Source organism: Eleutherodactylus coqui, chromosome 5, assembly GCF_035609145.1.
Source record: "Eleutherodactylus coqui strain aEleCoq1 chromosome 5, aEleCoq1.hap1, whole genome shotgun sequence".
Taxonomy (NCBI): domain Eukaryota; kingdom Metazoa; phylum Chordata; class Amphibia; order Anura; family Eleutherodactylidae; genus Eleutherodactylus; species Eleutherodactylus coqui.
Window position 1 is genome coordinate 53,877,887 of NC_089841.1, and position 22,790 is coordinate 53,900,676.

Here is a 22,790-nt window from a genome sequence, read left to right on the forward strand (position 1 = left end):
ATTCAGACATAGGGGGTTCCCCAGGCTCCTCCACACCCCGGTACAGACACCTGATGTGAAGATGGAGTAGTATGATTCGTCACTCCATGGAACGTTCTTCCATTACTTAACTGTCCAATGGCGACGCTCCTTGCACCACTGTAGATGGGCCGATGCATTGCACTTCATGATGGACGGATTTTGTGTGGCGGCATAACCCATATATCTAATAGAGTGCAGTTCCCGTCCAACTATGGCTGACACGTCCAGGGGTCTGCATCTTATGTAGCATGATATAGGACACATGACATGTTAATAAGACACAATCCATTCTATTAATAGGGATGTCCGAATACTTTTGGTAGGATAGTGTAGGATCAGATAGGATCAGACTACACATGCTTTGTTTGTAGTCTGTAACCTTGGAGACATAGGAACTGTATACACAAGATGGTAGAAGATTTTTAGAGTATTTGCTAAAAGTATAAATCTGCTTAATGGGTTATTCCCATCTTATAAAAAGATTAACAATCACTTTGTGATCGATGGAGGTCCAACCTCTGGGATCCCTACCAAATCTTATAGAATGAAAGGACCACAGCACTGTGAACGAACTCTTCATTCTCAGGATCTTGGGGGTTCCAAAAGGACACCATGTATCAAAACATCATTCATCCCCCTTCATTATTGTCAATAGCACATCCCTGCCCATGGGGGGATGCATAGCTGCCAACAATCATTTTTTTGCCACATGTAAGATGTGTTTAACTGAACAAACACACATTCATTGGGTGATCAGCGGCAACTTCATGCGGTCAAACGCACAATCCTGGAAACATTCCTGCCCGATCATTGGGCCGCATAAAAAGCCCTTAAAGGGGTTGTACCACAATCCACTCATCACCTATCTATAGGATAGGTGATAAAAGTCTAATTGGTAGGGGTCTGACCAGTGACACCTCCATGGATCTCGAGAACGGAGGTCCTGTGTCCTCCCTTTCTTTTCCTTCGCGCTTACTGCACCCATCAAAGTGATGAGAAAACTGAGTGTAGCGATGGCTGAGTGTGCGGTGCCACTTCTCTCATTTTTAATGGGACAGCCAGAGATAGCTGGGCACTTGTATTTGGCTGTTTCCATCAGCCCTACTGAAATCAATGGAGCGGCGCTGCGTGTACTCGATGCCACGCAATCTCCACATCACTGCGGGTGGGTGAGCAAGCCTAGAGTGAAAGAGGGGGACATGGAAAAGTCCATAGATGACTTATCAGCTATAAGTAGAATACGTGATAAAGGTAGATTGTGGTACAACCCCTGTAAATGGGTATCTACCATTAGAACAGACCCCATGTGCAAAATGCCATAATACAGGGGAGGTACTGGATACATTTGCAGAAACTTGTACACTTAGGCTGGGATCACAAGATCGGGTCGGATTCTGCACGCGGGAACGCACAGCGGAATCCGTCCATTACCCCACATACCTTTCATTTCTGTAATCCGCATGACCGCGGACGCTCGTCGTTGGTCATGCGCAGTGCAGATTTTTTTTTTAAATATTTGCCTTTCTCGCGTTGTTACTAGCTAATGATGTGGGTAGCTACAGCCTATCCGCAAGGTCAATTGTGGATGGGCTGCAGGTTGACTTCAATGGAGGCCGTCTGTACGGAGTCGGCAGAAAAATAGAACAAGCTGCAATTTTAAATCCACTCGTGGAAATCACAATCAGTATCCGCTCATCTGAGTAGACATGCAAAATCCTATCTCTTCAGTAGGAGCAGAATATCACATATCATCCGCGCAGTTTGCGATTGCGGATTCCGCAATTGTAATCTGGTCGTGTGAGACTGGCCTAAAAGTGCCCATGAGGCTAGGTACACACTAGGTAAAGCTCATCTCCAACCTGTGGCTCTTCAGCTGTTGTAAAACTACTACTCCCAGCATACCGCAGGCAGTCCAGGCATGCTGGGAGTTATAGTTGTCCAACTAGAGATCCAAAGGTTGGTGACCCCTGCCTTACATAAGTCCAACAATAACCTATGCAAACCTGGGAGCCCATTCATTACCTGCCAGAAGGAGATATGGCTGTCTTTGTTAGAGTAGGTAGCGAGATAGCGTCCATCGGGGGCGAATGAAACCGCCGTAATTGGTCCTTTATGGCCGTGAATATTCTGCAAAGTAAACAGAGAAAAACGAATGAAACATGTAAGACGGTGATGAAGAAAAGTGAGAGACCAAGAGGGGGAAAAACAGAAGAAATTCAATTTCTGTTTGTATGGAAGTGTCTTGACGTAAACACTGGCGCCTCCCGGAGGCTTACTGTAGGGTATGAAAGCGGCGTCTCCTTCCTTGTTCTACATGAAATATTAAATAATGAAGGCGGCGGCGCTGGTGTCGGCGCGTTGTGATGTGCATGCTCTACAAGTTTATGGCTTTGATTAGAAGTGTAAATACGTCCAGCTGCGCTCCCCTCAGATCACACCATTGTCCATAGGCTCCTTAATCCGGGAGGCTCTTGATGTGTAATGATTAGCGATGCCTCCGTGCCGCTGTCTTACACGCTTCCTAAGCTGCTCTGCTACACCAAACGGCATAACTTATTGGGCTGCTTTGATAAAACTTTGCGACATGACATTCCATCTGTTCGAGGAGAGAAGCGGTTCCACCTGATAATCATCTCATCAAATTCTCGCATCCGCACAAAGACCTCCCGCTACCGTCTCCTGATGCCAGTGAGCCCTCCTATCAGCCTGCCGAGGGGCCGGGAAGAGATGTAGCAGAGCTCAGCTCGTCACTTAACTCTTTGGGGATGCACAGCAGGCGATAACTTCTGTTGTGATATAACATATACTGTGCCAAATGACACACTCAGCTCTACGACATATAAGGTATATTCACACGGGCGAGCATGTTGTAGGTTAGAGAAAAACTGGCCGTTTTACTTGCGATTTCGCCGTGATTTTCCATGCGTCGATGCATTTTTCAGCAACAAACAACGCGATTTGCAGCAGATTTACACACATGAAAAAAAAAAAATTGCACGTGATTTCAATAGTGAAATACTTTAAACCGGAGCGCAACGACGTGCAACTCGAATGTCATGGCGTGCAATGCGGTTTTTTCATACTCTCATACAAAATAATGGGCGATTCTTGAAGAAGAATAGCACAAAAATTGGATATGCAGCGATTTTTCTAACTTAGACTATTGGTCCGAGAGAAGAATTGCTCCTGTGAATTAACCCTTTCAAATGACCGTTTTTTTTTTTCCCCATGCCAGTTCTGTTCATCTCGGAAACGGACAGAATTTGGGTAGGAAAAAAATCAACCTCTTCCTGAGCTACTGACGCCAGCAAGCTTTTACATCAGTGCGCTGTGGACTGGGGGCCATGCACTGATGTAGCAGAGCCCAATTTGTCACTGAACTCTTTGGGGCTACATTGCTTGAGGTGAAGATGGATTAGCTTTCTCAAAAGTCCTATGCCAGGCCTGCACAACTTGGCAGTAGGTCGGGGCCAAAAGTAAACATAGGCAAAGCCCTCGAGGCCGCAGATAGGTTTTTAGCGACTCACTTTGTAAGTAGAAGTAATAAAAGTGGAATCCATACCTTTACTTACAAAGTGAGCCGCTAAAAACCTATTAAACACATAAGTTTTCTTAACGTTACTGTAGTTAATCAAGTGTCCCTTAATAGTCAATAGTTCCCCCAGGTGTCCCTTAATAGTCAATAGTTCCCCCAGGTGTCCCTTAATAGTCAATAGTTCCCCCATGTGTCCCCTTAATAGTCAATAGTTCCCCCATGTGTCCCCTTAATAGTCAATAGTTCCCCCATGTGTCCCCTTAATAGTCAATAGTTCCTCCAGGAGTCCCCTAAATAGTCAAGAGTTCCTGGACAAACTGGTAACTGGTGATGGGAGCTGGATGTACTGTTATGATCCAGAGACAAAGGAACAGTCTAAGTCCCCCTGTCCACGGTAGTGATTTTGCCGGCGCCGGCATCTGTCCACAAGCGGATGGCGGAGATTCGGCAGCGGTTCCTGCTCCCGGGTGGTGACTCCTGCGGCGGAGCTTCACCGCTGGATACCGCATCGCCCGTGGACAGTCACCCTAAGGAATGGAGGCACAGTGGTTCCTCCAGGCCAAAGACGTTCCATGTGCAAAGGTCAATCCAATGGCAACCATTTTTTGGGATAAGAAGGAAGTTCTGCTCATGGACCTCCCAAGAGGTTCAACCATGAATGCAACATATTACTGCTTGTTACAGGCAAAGCTGAGGCAAAATATTAAAGAAAAAAGTGGAGGAAAGCTCTCCAAAAGTGTCACCCTGTTGCATGACAATGCCCAGTCATACACTGCAGGGGCCAGTATTGCAAAAATGATCTCCTTAGGCTTTCAACTGATGCCCCATCCACCCTATTTGCCCCACCTGGCTCGTCTGACTAACATCAGTTCCCCAATCTCAAAAAACACCTAAGGGGACAGCAGTTTGGGAGTGTTTTGGAGGCAACTAATGCTGCAAATGAGCGGTTTGACCAGCAATCGGAAGAATTCTATTTGCAGGGACTTAAAAAGCTGCAGGAGAGACGTCACAAGTGCATCCTGGGGGAATATGTAGAATAGTGCAGCAGTTTCAGCTTCCTATCATCCAATAGTCAGTCAATAGAGCAAATGTAAGCGACGGTTGTTCCATGTAAATACGGCCAACAACAGGCAATTGAATTCAAACTGAAGGGGTGAAATCTGAAGCAGATCTGTACCAAAATCCATAACAAAATCTGCACCAAATCAGTGATGTGTGAACGCACAGGGTTAGGGTATATCCAGACATCGTGGTCATTTTACGCTTTCTTTTACTGTGGCAACGGCAGAATCTCCATATTTTTTTTGTCAAATTATGACAAAACTGCAACCTTTAAAAAAAAACGCAGTTTTTGTCGACAGGTGAAACCTGCAAGGGTCATGTCACTCAGTAGTAGACGGGATGGAGAAAAACCAAAGCTGGGCCCCATACTTCCAAGGGCCCCAGAGCAGCTGCCTGGTCACCGCTATGGAATGAGCTCCCAAGCCATGGATAGCTAGAGTTAACATAGTTGTAATCATAGACCTTTTTTCCATTTTCTGGGGGGGGGGGGGGAGCTGTCAGTTATAGACCATGTCCCCGTCTACAAGTGGTTGTTCATGCAAGGGTCTGGGAGTTAAGGGGGTTTCCCCAATAAGGGTGCGTTCACACGTCACGGATTTGCTGCAGATCTATAGATTTCACCCTTCAGTCTGAATTTAATTGTTCTGGGACCTCAGGAAGCAAATCCTGTGGGCCTTTATGGAGGCCATACTGTCTGGTGGCCGTAATCTCTGACACCCAACTTTCCCAGAAACGGATAAAACGGTTGAACAGATTGTGTTGCGAATGATCCGAAGTATATTTTTCTGGAGTAAATGTAATTTTGGAATATCCGCGCGTATTTCTCCACTACCTATAGATTTAGCGTCTTCGCCGCATCGCGTCCGATTATCCATCGCAGGTTTGTAATGCCGGGGTCATGTGATTTTGCAGACTGGGCTTCCAATGAGAGCTCAAAGTGACCTTGACAGGCAGCGTGTAGAAATACATTTCTCGGTGACACGGCGCGCTGCCTGTCAGTCAATATCTGCCTCTCATTTGTTACAAGGCCGTCCCGCTGTGATTCCCTCATTACAATTTGCTTTAACTTCCTGGGCAAATGACAACCACAAAATGAAGCCGCTTCTCACTGACTGGAGGTAATCTGCAAAAACAAGTGACAGCTGCAGCTAGCCGAGTGTTACCGGAGCTGGCCCCAACGCCATTAACCCTTTACTTCTGGGCCACGAAACAAAGCTGGCCGTCAATGAGCGACATGCTACAATGACTGTATATCTATATATGGTTACTATGTGGGTATAGTTGTCACTGGCGTCACATTACTCAGTAGGTTCGTGATGGGATTTCTCATACCATGTCACCATTTACTGTCAAATCTCACAATTTTCAGAGTGATGCCCCTTATCTGCAGCAAACACAGGGAAAACTCCACTTATTGGATGTGACAATTGCGGCGTATAGACATGGCTGTATAGCTGCTTTATACCGCTGAACACGATAGAAATATAGGAGTTAAAAAATCTAGATTGCTTCCCGGTGTCGTACAAATGTGAAATTTGGCACAACCATTCTTTAGATTCTAAATAGGAAAAGTAAAGGGGTTACAACTTGATTATTCAATTATGAGCATGAAAAACTGTGTGAAAATCCACGATACATGACACAGTTATTTTCTCAAAAACCATACTTATTGAAAAAATGGCTGAGTGGTCGTACTCAAAGAGTGGTCATAAATGGCTGCACATCCAAGTGGAAGAATGTATCAAGTGGGATACCACAAGGCTCTGTCCTAGGCCCAGTGTTGTTCAACATTTTTATAAATGATCTGGAGGAGGGAATTGATGGGAAACTGATCAAGTTTACTGATGACGCAAAGCTAGGAGGGATAGCTAACGCTAGGGAAGAGAGAGTATTCAAAAAGATCTGGAGATGAACAGTGGGCAGCGACTAATAGAATGGTATTTAACAAGCAGAAATGCAAAGTCCTATATCTGGGCAAGAAAAATGAAAAAAGCACATACAGAATGGGAGAAATTGGGCTAAGCAGCAACACATGCGAAAAAGACTTCGGTATACTAATAGAGCATAGACTGAACATGAGTCAACAATGTGATGCAGCAGGCAAAAAGGCAAACACAATTCTGGGATGTATTAGGAGAAGCATAGAGTCTAGATCATGTGAGGTCATTATCCCCCTCCACTCTTCCTTAGTTAGACCTCACCTGGAATACAGTGTCCAGTTCTGGGCACCGCACTTAAAAAAAAAGACCGACAAACTGGAGCAAATTCAGAGAAGAGTTATGAAGATGCTGAGCGGTCTGCAAATCATGTCTTATGAGGAACGGTTAAAGGTTCTGGGAATGTTTAGCTTGCAAAAAAGAAGGCTAAGAGGAGACTTAAAGGGGTTGTCCCGCGCCGAAACGTTTTTTTGTTTTTTTTTCAAACGGGGGGTTCGGCGCGAGACAAACCCGATGCATGTGTTGAAAAAAAAAAAACGGATAGTACTTACCCGAATCCCCGCGCCCCGGTGACTTCTTACTTACCTTGTGAAGATGGCCGCCGGGATCTTCACCCTCGGTGGACCGCAGGTCTTCTGTGCGGTCCATTGCCGATTCCAGCCTCCTGATTGGCTGGAATCGGCACACGTGACGGGGCGGAGCTACAAGGAGCAGCTCTCCAGCACGAGCAGCCCCATTCAACACGGAGAAGACCGGACTGCGCAAGCGCGTCTAATCGGGCGATTAGACGCTGAAAATTAGACGGCACCATGGAGACGGGGACGCTAGCAACGGAACAGGTAAGTGAATAACTTCTGTATGGCTCATAATTAATGCACAATGTACATTACAAAGTGCATTAATATGGCCATACAGAAGTGTATACCCCAACTTTGTTTCGCGGGACAACCCCTTTAATAGCTGTCTACAAATATGTGAAAGCGCTGTCACAGTGCAGAGGGATCAGCCCTATTCTCATTTGTACAAGGAAAGACTAGAAGCAATGGGATGAAACTGAAAGGGAGGAGACACACATTAGATATTAGAAGACACTTTCTGACAGTGAGGGTGATCAATGAGTGGAACAGGGTACCACGGGAGGTGGTGAGTTCTCCTTCAATGGAAGTCTTCAAACAAAGGCTGGACAAATATCTGTCTGGGATGATTTAGTGAAACCTGCACTGAGCAGGGGTTGGATCCGATGACCCTGGAGGTTCCTTCCAACTCTATCATTCTATGATTCTATGAGAATCTAGCTGATCTCTGTGAGTATATACTGAGGAGAATCTAACGGACCTCTGTATGTATATACTGAGGAGAATCTAACTGACCTCTGTATGTATATACTGAGGAGAATCTAACTGACCTCTGTATGTATATACTGAGGAGAATCTAACTGACCTCTGTATGTATATACTGAGGAGAATCTAACTGACCTCTGTATGTAAATACTGAGGAGAATCTAACTGACCTCTGTATGTATATACTGAGGAGAATCTAACTGACCTCTGTATGTATATACTGAGGAGAATCGACCTCACCTCTACGTGTATATACTAGTAATTATGAGAAAATTATACTGCTAGTGTTTCTGGTGGCACAATGTGCCCCACAGCTGTGCTACATGCACGTCACACACACAGCTCTGCTACATATATTGTTCATCTCATGCAACAGGGATCAGAAACAACACAGCAGTGGAGATAAAGGACCTGTGATTATGTCACTGATCACATGACTGTGATGCTCATCCCGAGTGAATTACTTACATGCTGCGCCCCTGTTCACATAACAGTGATGTCATCAAAGGTCCTGCATCCTTGTGCAAATTATGGGAGGATTACAAACCCCCTGCGGCCTCAGTTGCTATGGAAGACTAACGAACACCTAGCTGGACAGCAGCCATGTGCTTACAGGACCTGTGATAATGTCACGTCATGTGATCAGAGGCGGAGAATTTAATTCCCTCACTGGGGATGAAGGACCTTTGATGATGTCACCGTCATGTAAATTTTAACATAAGGAAGTGGCCATGGACTGCAAGGTTGGAGCATGCCTTTAAGGCTGAGAAGGGGCTGCAACCTCTAGTCTGGGGGTAAATTTGAATAAAAGTGGTATTACCTTTAAGGGTAAAAAGTGAGGAGAGTGGGAGGGGTGGCACATTCTGCAAAGGGACATCAGTACATGCAGTCTGAGGAGAATCTAACACTCCTCTATGTGTATACATATTTTATTCCTCAGTTCCTCTGAAGTAACCACGACTTCATAAAATTTTCCATGCAAACAATAGGAAAAACACCTGTACCATATTAGCTTGGGCGAAGCCAGGTATATCCGCTAGTAAATACATAAATGTCATAAAATTGTAATGTTAAAACCGTACAAAGAGAAACACAAAGTTACACGAATGTGCAATAAAATAGTTTATGAATAAATCAAGTGTATAAATGTAAATAAGAGGCTATAAAACGTGAAGCCTAAAACTTCTTGGGGGCTCAAATGCCATAAATGAATATGCTTCTGCATGGGTCAGCTCAGGAGGTGTCGGGGGAGGACCAAGGAAGGAAAAAGCAAACAATCTATATAGCTGGGTTCCCCATGGTGCTCCCTTTCCTCCCTTGGTCTTGTAATTAGAGTTTTTCAAATACTTCATGTAATCCATTAGGTATTAAGGTGTTTATCCAAAAGATCCAAAACATTTCTTTAGAATGTAGTCTTGAGAATTGGCCTTGAAAGATTTTCTGCTGAGGGGTTAAGCGCATTAGAGAGGCATATTCGTTGTGATGGCTTAGGAAGTGTCAAGAGACCCTATGTTGTGTGAATCCTTTCTGAATATATGAACGATGTTTATTCGCCCTAATTCTAAGGGCGTTGGTCCAGACAATGTATTTCAAGCCACACGGACACTCTAGTAAATAAATAATGTAGCTGGAACTGTTGTTCAGGAAGTCCTTCAGAGTAGTGGAAGTATTATCATGATCTTGGAAAATCATTCCTGTTGTTTCCCCCAAATACCACTAGTAGAGCTTAGGACATTGTGTCTGTGGGGACGGGACGTTCCGGAAGCTCAGCAGCTAGGAGGGGGTGTTCAAATAGTATCTCCCAATACTTAGAAATGATGAATCAAGTGGTGAACAGTCTTATTCAAGACCTCTCCAGGCTCGCTGGTCTATCATCTGTTTTCACGACTGAAAAAGCTGATTTAATCATTTCTTCTGGGTAACCTTTTTCCCTTAAATGATGCAGTAATTTTTTTTTAGATGGATTTAAAAAAAAATCTCAGTCCAATGTACAATTCCCTTCATCCTCCTGAACTGCCTATATGAGACATTAACTTTCCAATTATTTGCGCGGTACCTAGAAAAGTCTAAATAACTGTTGGAGTCTACTGGTTTGAGATGGGTCTTTGTATGTACCCGATTATTGGTTATAGACCAATGTACGTCCAACAAAATGATATTAGCGGGGTCAACGGTGCCAGAGAACTCCAACTTCCAATGAGTGATATAAAGATTCTCAATAAAAGCATCCAAGTCCATTCTTGGAACATCCCATATGAAAAAATATCATCTATAAATCTTCTACAGAAGATAATATGGGAATCTGTTCAGTCAAAAGCCTCCATATATAGGTTTGCATAGCTTGGGGCAAACTTAGTCCCCATAGCAGTCCCCTTCATTTGTACATAAAATGTATTATTAAAAGTAAAAATAGATATTCTGTAAAATAAAATGAGATAAAAGACCTCTGGTGTTCAGGCATTAGCTGGTCCTGGTCAAGAAAAGGTTTCACTGCATACAGTGGTTTTCCATCCAAGGTGGCCCCGCAGTAGGACCCCTTCCAAGTTATGTTGTTGATCAAGGATAGGTGGTGTCTTGTATCCTTCAAATAGGCAGGTGAATATGTGATAAAGCATTGTAACAGATTATCAATATATTCAGAGAAATTACTTATGATAGAACCCACTCCAGCTATAATTGGGCGACCCGAGGGGGTTCTTGAGACTTCTGAACTCTTGGAAGAAAATAGAGGTAGGGAGTTTCAGGATTTCTAATGCAGATAAATTCCCTCTCCTTCTTAGTGAGGCAGTTATTGGTAAAGGCACTTTGTATTAATTCAAAGAGGGTTTCTTTAATGTGTGAGATTGGGTTATTGTCTAATTTTACACAATATTCAGGATCTCCTAGGATTCTCAAGGCCTCATCATTATAGATTTCTTTGTCCATAGTGACTATTCCACAACCTTTATTGGAGCTTTTGATCCCAATTTCACCATTTTTAGATAGCCGTTTCATAAGACTCATTTGATCCCGATGTAAGTTCCTATTAAAACTATGTTTTTGTCTGGACATTTTCCTAAAATCATTAAAAAGTAGATTTTTAAAATTTTAATGATGAGTCCTCTGCTTTCTGTTGGGTAAAAGTTACTGGGGGGTTCAAAACTGTGGAGATCGGTTGCTTCAACATTAGCTTTACTGCATCCTCAAGTCAACAAAAAGTTCAAATAGGTCAGGACCCCTGGAAAGACTAAGATAAAGTCCCTTACTCAAATAAAATATATTGCGACAGATTAAAGTTCCCATTTTTCTTTGAATCTTTCTTTTCTACCTTTTCAGTGGGTGGTTTTGTTGACCTTTTTGATTAAACAATTTCACTGCCCGTTGTCCTTCTCTTCTTCGTCATATTTGTTGTCCACTAGTTGTTGGTAAAATTGGGCCCAAGGTGGTATTTGCCAGTGGGCAAGGTCTTTAATCTTGAACATAATGGGAGGATCGATGAATGTATCGGTCTTGGTTTTGGTTTCTGTATCCCTGAATTCGGAGTAATGAGTTTTTTGCTTGTGTCTGAAAAGGAGGCTGCATTCTCCTCTGTAGAAGATAGTTTGGGGGACTGTATTATTAGATGATGGAGGGCATCCTTTACACGTACATGTGGTGACAGCATATTATACACGTAATACACTGTACCAATCTGCCATAGACTTCCATGTTGCCACTCACACATATTGCATAAAACACACACGCAATAAAGATAGCAGCATGTTCCATTTTGGCATGTATTACGCACGCATACACGCCAAGATAGTGCATGGTGATTGGCGGCACGCAACGAGTATGTAATGTCATTTCTAGTGAGCAGACCTGAAGTTGGATGATTGGGCAAAGCCCTAGTAGTTTGAAGGAAACTGAGTGATGGCTAGGTTCAAAGCCAAAGTGTCATTAGGGGAATTGGTTGAATGTAGGGTACAAGGGATGGGCCGTGATGGAACAGCTGTTTTATTTGAATTCCCCAAAGGGCGGTGTTTTTGGAATCTTCTATTATTGTAAGTTTTTGTTTCCCCTAAACTAGCGTTGGTAGAATTAGAAGTATTGGACTAGGAGTGTGGAGTATGGGCAATGTTTTTGTTAACTATTTTATACTCCCATGGACAGATTTGTTGTTTCTTTTTAGGTCAGAGAGGTTCCGTTTACGTTTTTTGATTTCTTTTAAAAATGTCCTATTCAAGCGAATTGGTGTAATTCAAGCCAAAATGTACACATTCAGTATTCCCATATTTCACAAAATTAGCAGGTTTGCCCAAATGTATTCGACACAGTTTTTATAAATTTTTCAAGCATTACACTGGAAAACATATTCAGCATCAGGTTTCATTCACCTGTAAAAGAAAGGTCCTTGGGGAAAGCAGATCTAAAGGGAGCCCTTGGACCCCTAGGGGCCAAATTGTTCTCACTATAAACAGAGGGAAAGCCAGTCCATGGTCTGACGCCATGACGCCTCCACACAATCCTCCATCCAATATCTGTCTGGATTGTCCTTTTCAGGATCATTCTTATTGTTGACACACTAAGTAAGGATACAAATATATAGCTTTTTATTCTATTCCATAATATGTATATCTTATTTATTATCATTATACTTTATTTTATCTTACATTTATTTTAGTATTTTTTGTGTAACGGAACCTATCTATACCTAGATTATGTATTCAGAACCCTCCAGTAACATCCTTTTAAAAACATGAGATTGTAACCAATTTCTATGCCAACAGTGTATCGTCCCTGGAGCCCATCTTCTTTTTGCCAATTGCAATGCAACTGTGCATGTTCCTATAAGTGCTTCCCATGTGTGGCTTGCACAGGCGCTTCTGGCAGCTGGCAGATTCTAGTGTCACAGAGGTGCACACATGATTTGCCAAACTCGGCGACATTTGGTGATTCCACCCCCACTGACACCAATGCAGTATGAGGCAAACTGAGGTAACCCTTTATTGTGGGTGTGTATAGAATTATATATATATATATATATATATATATATATATATATATATAGTTAGTTAGTTTCTGTGTCCATCACAATTTCTGGATGTGCTTGGTGAAAGGCTTTAGGTTTTTTCCCTCAGAGATGCGTTGCACTTATGTTTGCTCCTATAAAATGAATACCTTGGCTTTGCAGAACTTCTTGGCTTGGACTCTAAAGGGACGATTATGGGATCTTATATCAGCATAACTCTCTCATCTGAGCCCCCCTACTAAGTAAGCCCTTTTGATACGCATTGATTTAAAACTGATCCTTATCCTGACTCTTTTGCCTGACTCCTGGAGTGCTGGAATGTAGGTTTATTGTGGTTTTATACAGATACATGGATACAATGAGAGATAGACATGAGATAGATAGATAGATAGATAGATAGATAGATAGATAGATAGATAGATAGATAGATAGATAGATGTGAGTTAGATAGATGTGAGTTAGATAGATGTGAGTTAGATAGATGTGAGTTAGATAGATGTGAGTTAGATAGATAGATAGATATGCGATAGATAGATAGATATGCGATAGATAGATATGCGATAGATAGATAGATATGCGATAGATAGATAGATATGCGATAGATAGATAGATATGCGATAGATAGATAGATATGCGATAGATAGATAGATAGGCGATAGATAGATAGATATGCGATAGATAGATAGATATGCGATAGATAGATAGATATGCGATAGATAGATAGATATGCGATAGATAGATAGATAGATATGCGATCGATAGATAGATATGCGATCGATAGATAGATATGCGATAGATAGATATGCGATAGATAGATATGCGATAGATAGATATGCGATAGATAGATATGCGATAGATAGATATGCGATAGATAGATATGCGATAGATAGATATGCGATAGATATGCGATAGATATGCGATAGATATGCGATAGATAGATATGCGATAGATATGCGATAGATAGATATGCGATAGATATGCGATAGATAGATATGCGATAGATAGATAGATATGCAATAGATAGATATGCAATAGATAGATATGCAATAGATAGATAGATATGCGATAGATAGATAGATATGCGACAGATAGATATGCGACAGATAGATATGCGACAGATAGATATGCGACAGATAGATATGCGACAGATAGATATGCGACAGATAGATATGCGACAGATAGATATGCGACAGACAGATAGATAGATATGAGATAGATAAAGAGACAGATAGGAGACAGATAGATATTTAAATAGATAGATATGAGACAGACAGACGTTCGTCGTCCAGTCATTGACTACATTTAAACTGAACGATTATGGTTTAGTTTCACTTGTTTGAACGATTATCTGAACGATTGTTCCGTCTAAACAGGGAACAAGGGGTTAATCCGTTTCCATAGACTACAATGGATATATCTTTCACCAAAAATGGCCAAAAGTAGCACGGGCTGCGTTTTTAAAACACGGCTATAAAATATCCCCCAGTGTAAATAGATATATAGATTCACATTAGCTCCGTATTACGGTCTGTAAAACACGGACCAAATCCGCGGATCTGAAAGTGGCTGCATACAGAGAATAAGCTTTAGTTTCACAAAACCAGAACCCGGCTATGTAGACCTGCGACACCAATAAGCCGCAATCAGCACATTGCGCATTTCTTGAGTTAGAAATGGATTACCTTTCAATGTTACATCAGAGAATACATTACAGGGAAGGTCGTACATGAGGATGCTGGAATGAGATTACTGCCTTCCGAAAGCAACATGGCACCCAGTGCTAAGAGTCCAGAACAGACAAAACATCACCACACGGCTCCATAATCTGATTTCTACTGAAGGGAAAAACAGAAAATGGCTGATTGGTTGTTACAGTTCACTACAATTGTTCTGTCAGCTGTACTCCATATTCATGCGGGCCGAGTGATGAAACATCATAGCAATCCTTTAGGCTGTGGTCTCCAGTTCTACCAAGACTACAACTCCTTCATGTTGTCAGGCAGTATGCTGGGAATTGTAGTTTTGTCACAGCGGGTGAGCAACTGCCCAACAGAGTCAAACAGCTTGCTACAGCTGCTGCTACACCCTGTATTATACTCCAGAGCTGCACTCCCTATTCTGCAGGTGGAGTCACTGTGTACATACATTACTTATCCTGTACTGATCCTGAGTTACATCCTGTATTATACTCCAGAGCTGCACTCACTATTCTGCTGGTGGAGTCACTGTGTACATACATTACTTACCCTGTACTGCTCCTGAGTTCCATCCTGTATTATACTCCAGAGCTGCACTCATTATTCGCTAATGGAGTCACTGTGTACATACAATACTTATCCTGTACTGATCCTGAGTTACATCCTGTATTATACTCCAGAGCTGCACTCACTATTCTGCTGGTGGAGTCACTGTGTACATACATTACTTATCCTGTACTGATCCTGAGTTACATCCTGTATTATACTCCAGAGCTGCACTCATTATTCTGCTGGTGGAGTCACTGTGTACATACATTACTTATCCTGAGTTACATCCTATATTATACTCCAGAGCTGCACTCACTATTCTGCTGGTGGAGTCACTGTGTACATACATTACTTATCCTGAGTTACATCCTATATTATACTCCAGAGCTGCACTCCCTATTCTGCTGGTGGAGTCACTGTGTACATACATTACTTATCCTGAGTTACATCCTGTATTATACTCCAGAGCTGCACTCACCATTCTGTTGGTGGAGTCACTGTGTACATACATTGTATTATTTCTTTGCTCTGTGGTACGATAATCTCAGTCCTGCTATGTCTGTACATAGTCCCTGCCAGGTATGACGGTGCTGACAGCACGTCTTGCTTGCAGCTGTAATTTGCTATGGCTGCAAGTCAGCATGATAAAGCTGTCCCAGGAGTTCTCACCCAGGAGCTGTAAATATCCCTGTTAGCGGTGTCCCTGCCTGGGGGGCTCCAACCCGGCCTACCAGACAATAATAATAATCAAAATGAGATTATTTATTAATGAGTCCGTACTGCAGCAGCGGACCAGACGTCAGATTAATCACACTAACAATCCTCTCCGTTTTCATGGTGCCTCTTCCTCTGCGGTGTAGCCTGGGGTTTGGGGCAAAGAGACTTTGATGAATAGTCACCGACGCCCCTGATTGCAGACACACTCCGAGTTGCTTCTTCGAAAAATTGACACAACTATAGGGTGGCTTAAAGGGGTTGTCCCGCGAAACAAAGTTGGGGTATACACTTCTGTATGGCCATATTAATGCACTTTGTAATGTACATTGTGCATTAATTATGAGCCATACAGAAGTTATTCACTTACATGTTCCGTTGCTAGCGTCCTCGTCTCCATGGTGCTGTCTAATTTTCAGCGTCTAATCGCCGGATTAGACGCGCTTGCGCAGTCCGGTCTTCTTTTCTGAATGGGGCCGCTCGTGCCGGAGAGCAGCTTCTCGTAGCTCCGCCCCGTCACGTGCCGATTCCAGCCAATCAGGAGGCTGGAATCGGCAATGGACCGCACAGAAGAGCTGCGGTCCACCGAGGGTGAAGATCCCGGCGGCCATCTTCACCAGGTAAGTAAGAAGTCACCGGAGCGCGGGGATTCAGGTAAGCACTATGCGGTTTTCTTTTTTAACCCCTGCATCTGGTTTGTCTCGCGCCGAACGGGGGGGCTATTGAAAAAAAAAAAAAAATGTTTCGGCGCGGGACAACCCCTTTAAGCGCCAACTTCCGCCCCAACAGCTATTGCTCCTGGGTTTATGCACAATTTCAGTGAATGCAGAGATCTCTTCCACCCGCCCGCCCGCCTCCATTCACAGCAAACAGGCATCTGCTTGGTTTTAGATGTACAGGTGAAGGATTCCTGCTCACCTGCCCTGCCAGGTCCCATACTTACACAGGACGACAGTCACCCATTAACGCTCTTTCATGCTATTAGTCAAGGGACTACTAGTCTGTATAAAGCCACCCATAGAGATGAAGCAGAGCTGAACTTTTTAGTTCTTTAATCGAGATGAGCGAGCATGCTCGGTAAGAGAGCATTGCTATTTACGAGTAACTGCATGCTTGTCGGAGAAAATTCGGGGGGGCCGCGGAGGGGGGGGAGAGAGATCTCTCACTCCCCTCCCCCACCTGCCTCCCCCCGAATTTTCTCCGACGAGCATGATCTGGATGGACATTTCATTATAATATACACTGTCCTACCACAAGTGATAGGGCACCTGAACAAGAATCTGAAGTAGTCATTATTTCCATTTGTTAATCCTTAGTGGGGCTGCTTTGGCCCCAATGACATCGGATCCTCTCCGCGGCATACTTTTTACTAGCGTCTGATATACTTCAGCTGGCATTTCCCGCTATTCATCCTGCATCCATTTTAAACAAGATGGAGGCTGTTCATATTTCCTGACCGGACGTTCCAGTCCATCCCTGAGATATTCAGCGGGGTTCAGGTTGGGACTCTGTGGAGGCTGGTCCAATCATGGAACAACTATTGCTTTGTAGGAAGTATGGCTGATCATTCCCAGAGTATTGCCATATTGTCAGCAGCACATTATTATCTACAATGTCAGGGTTCACCTCCATGTTCATGGGTCTTCTCACTACAACCAACGGATCGAGACCGTGCCATGTAAAACATCCCCAGAACCTCCACTGTACTTAATTGGAACAACGCACTCAGACAAAAGGCGTTCCCCACCAACTCCCCACCCGGGTACCTCCATCTGATGTGAAGATGGAGTAGCGTGATTCAGTCACTCCACAGCACATTCTTCCATTGCTCAACTATCCAATGATGATGCTCCTTGCAGGATTATAGCCAGCCAATGCATCTTCTTTGAAAGAACTCGACAGACATTTGCAGGATGAATGGAGGGAAATACCAGCAGAAACGTATGAAAAGTTAGTAGAAAATAGTCCACGTAGAGTATCCGAATCCAGATAATCTCTTTAATGGAACTGAGCTGCAATGCCAGATCCAACCTATGGACAGAAGTGGCATGGTTTCTAAAAGAAAGCAGCCATCTTTCTGAAATCTTGTAAACCCCTTTAAGACATGCTGTATGTGTAAATCAATCGCCCTGTAAATTGCAGCTGTTTCCTCGCTGTAATCAGTCCATTTACCCATATTTAAGCAGAGCTTGAGAGACAGGAGTCAGCGCTCCCCAGTTTGCGTTTTCCCCGGCAGTAACTGTAAAGGTTATCGCTCTGTAAGTGTTGATTAAAAAACCCGTCTGCTTGCGCGGTGCTGCCATTTCCTCTTTTAAAGGCACAGGTCTGTGTGCGCTCGAACACAACAAAACAATCAACACAAACACAACTCTCCGGGGAGCGCGGCGTTTTAGTGACGCTCTCCGGGGAACACGTACAGCTGCAGTAACCTTTCAGCAAAATTTGTCTGTCTTGAAAGCCTATGAATAATTTCAGAGACACTTCTTGTAAATTTCGCCGCACTCCATGAGCAGCGAAGGCAATTACTGCGATATTAGAGGAAGAAAAAAATACGGAGAGGCGAACGCTCGGACGGAATTTGCTGCCTTTGTTTTGTCACGAGGCTGTTTTCTTCCCTTCTTAAACAAAGCTGTGGATGTAAACTGCGGTGCACTCTGGGTCGTTGGCAGGAACAATAAGATCTGAACCATAAGAATGGGGTCTGTCGATACTGCACTTGAGCAGGAGTTGCCCTTTTAATATCCCGCTGGGAGGATTATTTACATCATAACGGAGCCTTTGTAAATGTGCGAGCCGAGGAAAGCGACTAAATAAATAACGAAGATGCTGGGCTAGAAAACGGAGGCCGCGGCAAGAAGGGATGCATCAGAATGTAATAAATACCCATTACTGCGCCAGGACCTATAAAGCAGAAGGTCTACGGGGTGGAGCCAGAAAAACGGACCCATCGCTTTATCTCAGTAGTCATGTCCTCTATCGAAATAACAATAGTGCCCGTGAATATGAAGACATGGATGCGGTATGACGCAGGGCCCCTGGGGGCCCAAGAACATGGATTTCTATTTTGTTTTGTGGCTTTCCATTTGTCGTGGGACGTGGCTATAACTACGATACCAGCATGGAGCCGTTCGGCAGTGCAGTCCAGGGCTGATGCCATCATTACAGGACGCTGTTAATTAGGCGCCTATTTAATGCAGATGCAATGCAAAATATTAGTAATAGCACGAGCCAATCAGAAGACCAAGCACATTTCACATGTGGGATCGCCGCATCGGATCTCATCGCGGATCGGTACCTGAATCTCCTGCCGATGACGGTGGATGACTTCCTAGATGACCGGCCCCTATGGTAGCAGGAGTAGCCACTTTGAGTACGCTTTCCTTACTTCAGTCATAGCAGCGGAAATCCATGTTTCGGGGCCCCCAGGGACCCATGTACCATACCATCATGTAGCGCATCCATGTCTTCCTATTCAAGTACACTATTATTATTTCCATATAGGACACCAGTACTGAGATATGGTGCTGGACCCGTTTTTTTGACTCCACCCTGTATAAGATAAGGCTCTTACTAGACATGTATGCCCAAGATCAGGGGAGAATGACATGAAGCATCCATTGTACGGTAGCCTTCCATAAGTGGCCCTCTTAGGTTCTGATCTGTTATACTACAGAAGAACGAAAAAAAAACACCGGTGTTGAATCTATCAAAACAGCACCCACTGCTTGGAACGGGTTCCGTCCGGTTTCAGTCATTTCACAAGCATGCTGCGCTATTGTTTCCAGCATTTATGACAAACTGTCCATTAGAAATGCAAACACAGCCGGATGACGGGTTACACATTAGCTCCGGCTTTATTTTAACAGTTAGGACTTTGGCGAACAAGTATAGAAGTGTAAAGTTTTATCAGTGCTACTAATGAAGAATGCAGGGGGTGTTATGTGGCTGTATATATATATACTCACGTGTACTTATATAGGAACAAATGTGAAGTCACTGAACTGTCACTTTATTAGAACCCCCGATTGGCGCCTCCCTGTATGGACAATAGACCCGTGACCCCGGAGTGCAGCATCAAATCACAACTAGTTCTCCGAGGATCAGTTTCAGTGTGAATCCACATTAGATGGGACCATCCAGTGATCTGAGTGACTTCCAATGAGGCCGGTCATCGGTGCTAGACTAGCCAGGCCGGGATATCACTGCCAACCGTGTGGAGTTTTCTTGTGTAACAGTGTGGAGAGTATATGGTGTGATCAAGGAAAACATCCAGTGAAAGGGGATCCTGTGGATGGAAACAACTTGTTGACAAAAGGGGTCAGAGGAGGATGTCAGGAATCGTTCTGATGAACAGGAGCTGCAAAGTCAAGGAAACTGCGGCTGAAAACAACACTGGTGCTCCGACTAACATGCCCAAACACACAACTCACTGTTCCTTAGCACGGATGGCTATAACAGCAGACAACCAGTTCCAGCACCATTTTATGTGAGTGAAACAGAGAGGCGGGACTCCAGCGGGCAAGAGAGCACAAAAATTGTATCCCTAGGCAGTGTAAAACATCATTACGTCAGATGAGTCCAGATTTCTTTTGCATCGTGCTGATAGAAGGGCCGAATTTGGCGCGAGAGGCATGAATCGTTGAGGTTGGCGGAGTAAGCGAGTAGGGAATGTTTCCTTGTTCCACCATGGGTCCTCTGATACTTGTGGATGGACGCCAAGATGAATTATTGCATTTCTGAAGGCCAAAGGAGGTCCAACGCACTACTACTGTGCTTCCCCGAAAATAAGACCTAGCTACGTTATATTAAAAAAAAAAGCAATACTTACCTAGCAGGCACCATCCGGGTTCCTCCCGCCGCTCTGCAGAGCTTCCAGCAGTTGATCTGGAGCCGACAGAACATCGTTTCCTGGTAACAGAGTTCGTAAACCCCGCCTCCAGGAAGCGATGGCTTTGATTGGTTCTCGAGCGCCGCAGCTGAGCCAATCAATGCAGCACTCTATGAACCAATCACAGCCATTCAAAGCGATCTTCTGTTGGCGACTGCAAGTAAGCTGCCGGTACTCCGCAGACCAGCTGGAGGGACCCGGACCATGCTAGGTAAGTAGTACACAGACTTTTTTTTACCGCGTTTTGAATGCTGCGGTAATCGTGGTATAACGTTCCCATTGATTTCAATGGAAGCCTTGCGGACTTGCGCTCGAACTTGATTTTCAAGCGCTGTCTGTTCCATTTTTTGCGTTTACCGCACAATGATGCGGTGTGCTAAAGTCGCTGTTGGAGGCAGGAACTTGCCACCGAAAGCGAAAGTAAAATTGCGTCAGTGCGCCACTGTTATTAGACATCCTCTGAAAATAAGGCCTAGCACTTCTTTTGGGCAAAATTAAATCATAAGACGGTCTTATTTTGGGGAAAACTCAGTAGCTATTCAGTATATATATATTAGTGTTTATGTATATTGCATATTTATTTTCCCGTGTTAGCTGTATATACCTATTTATATATGCCATATATGTGTATGTATACTATATGTGTATTTACAGCATTTGTCTATGCAAGTATGACAGTGAATTTAGCGTGTACTATATGTGTATATTGTCTGTGTTTGTGCAAATATTACATATTATATATATATATATATATATATATACATACATACATAGCGTTTGTTTCCTACCTGTACTCTCGGCTGGCTAGCATGCAGTCACAAAATGATCTTTTATTCCGCTACTTATAAAGCCATTTGGCATCTGGGGCCCTGTGGACACTGTGAACGTTGCCTATAAGAAAGCCATTTACATCTTCCCAGCTAGCCACAAGCCCGGATTGCCATGTTATTCCTATCTGTCAGTGTCCTGTCCAATTAGTCAGCACTGTCATGAGGTTTTTAATTTGGCTCCCTCCATACCCAGCGCTCCGGCCAGTAATCAATCGCCGACGTTTATTCAATATATTCCTGATCAATAGGAAGAGATATGAGTCAATATATCCACACCTATAGATGAGCGCAGATAACGGCGTCGGGGACCTGACAGCCTGGCGCTGCTTCTAGTATCAATGAGCAGGTCATCATTTATGTATCGGCTGTCCGACCGCACAACAGGAATTACATCTGTGCGAGATTTATGGAAAAGACAGCACTGCTGGAGAATCCTAGCAAAAAAGTCAACGGGAGCGAAGAGTCGCTGTCCGAGGTCCTGAACCCACCGGAGGGATCCGACCGCAGCGCTGAGCACCTGGGGAAGATTTACTGACAAAGGGACAGGATGGGAAGGCTTCTCTGTACGCGGCGGAACAGCTCAGTGCGACTGCTACGTTGTTTCCAGAACTCCCATTCACTGGAGTTACAGAAACAGTGCAACTGCCAACCATCCTTGGCCGCCTCACACCGCCGGGCCGGGGGCCGTCAGGGGCGGTAGCTATGGGAAGATTGAGAATTAGACATGCAGATGGGGGGAAACATAGGTGATAAATGTAGGGCACAGGTCATATAATGGCCGGATATAATGTTATTCCTCATGTGTATAACTGACAGCTTCTTCTGACAAGTTACCTGAAGCTTTAGTTACAGCCCTTTTAGGGATGCATTTAAGTGGTTTCCCCCCATTACACAGCTGCAGTACTTTACACCACTGTTTTGCGCTACAAAACGGTTACGGTCGTTCACGGACTAGTTTTGTTATCAGTGTTGATAAAAAAAATAGATAATGTATAATAGATGTTTGAAAATTTCATGCACCGTATGTAAATGCAGACAGGCAGTCCGGTGCGCGGCCGAACCGGCTACCATGGCTACATTTTTTTTTAACAGAGTCCACCCGTCCAGATCAAGCTCCAAGTAAGAACTGGTGATAGTTTCCCTTTAATAAATCGGAAGACATCTGCTGAAGGGCAAGAGTTGGGACACCCCATACTAAAATGATGGTCAGCCTGTCCCACCTATAAT

At 43.8% G+C, this 22,790-nt stretch overlaps 1 protein-coding gene across 2 annotated transcripts in view; it reads right to left on the reverse strand.

Moving 5' to 3' along the window:
• The window catches only part of WDR7 (WD repeat domain 7), a 356,850-nt gene that overhangs the window by 18,539 nt on the left and 315,521 nt on the right, over positions 1-22,790 (reverse strand). For both annotated transcript variants that reach the window (XM_066602521.1, XM_066602523.1), the window contains one exon: positions 2,044-2,148. In XM_066602521.1, the coding sequence (XP_066458618.1) occupies positions 2,044-2,148 (105 nt within the window). The remainder of the gene's footprint in view (positions 1-2,043; positions 2,149-22,790) is intronic.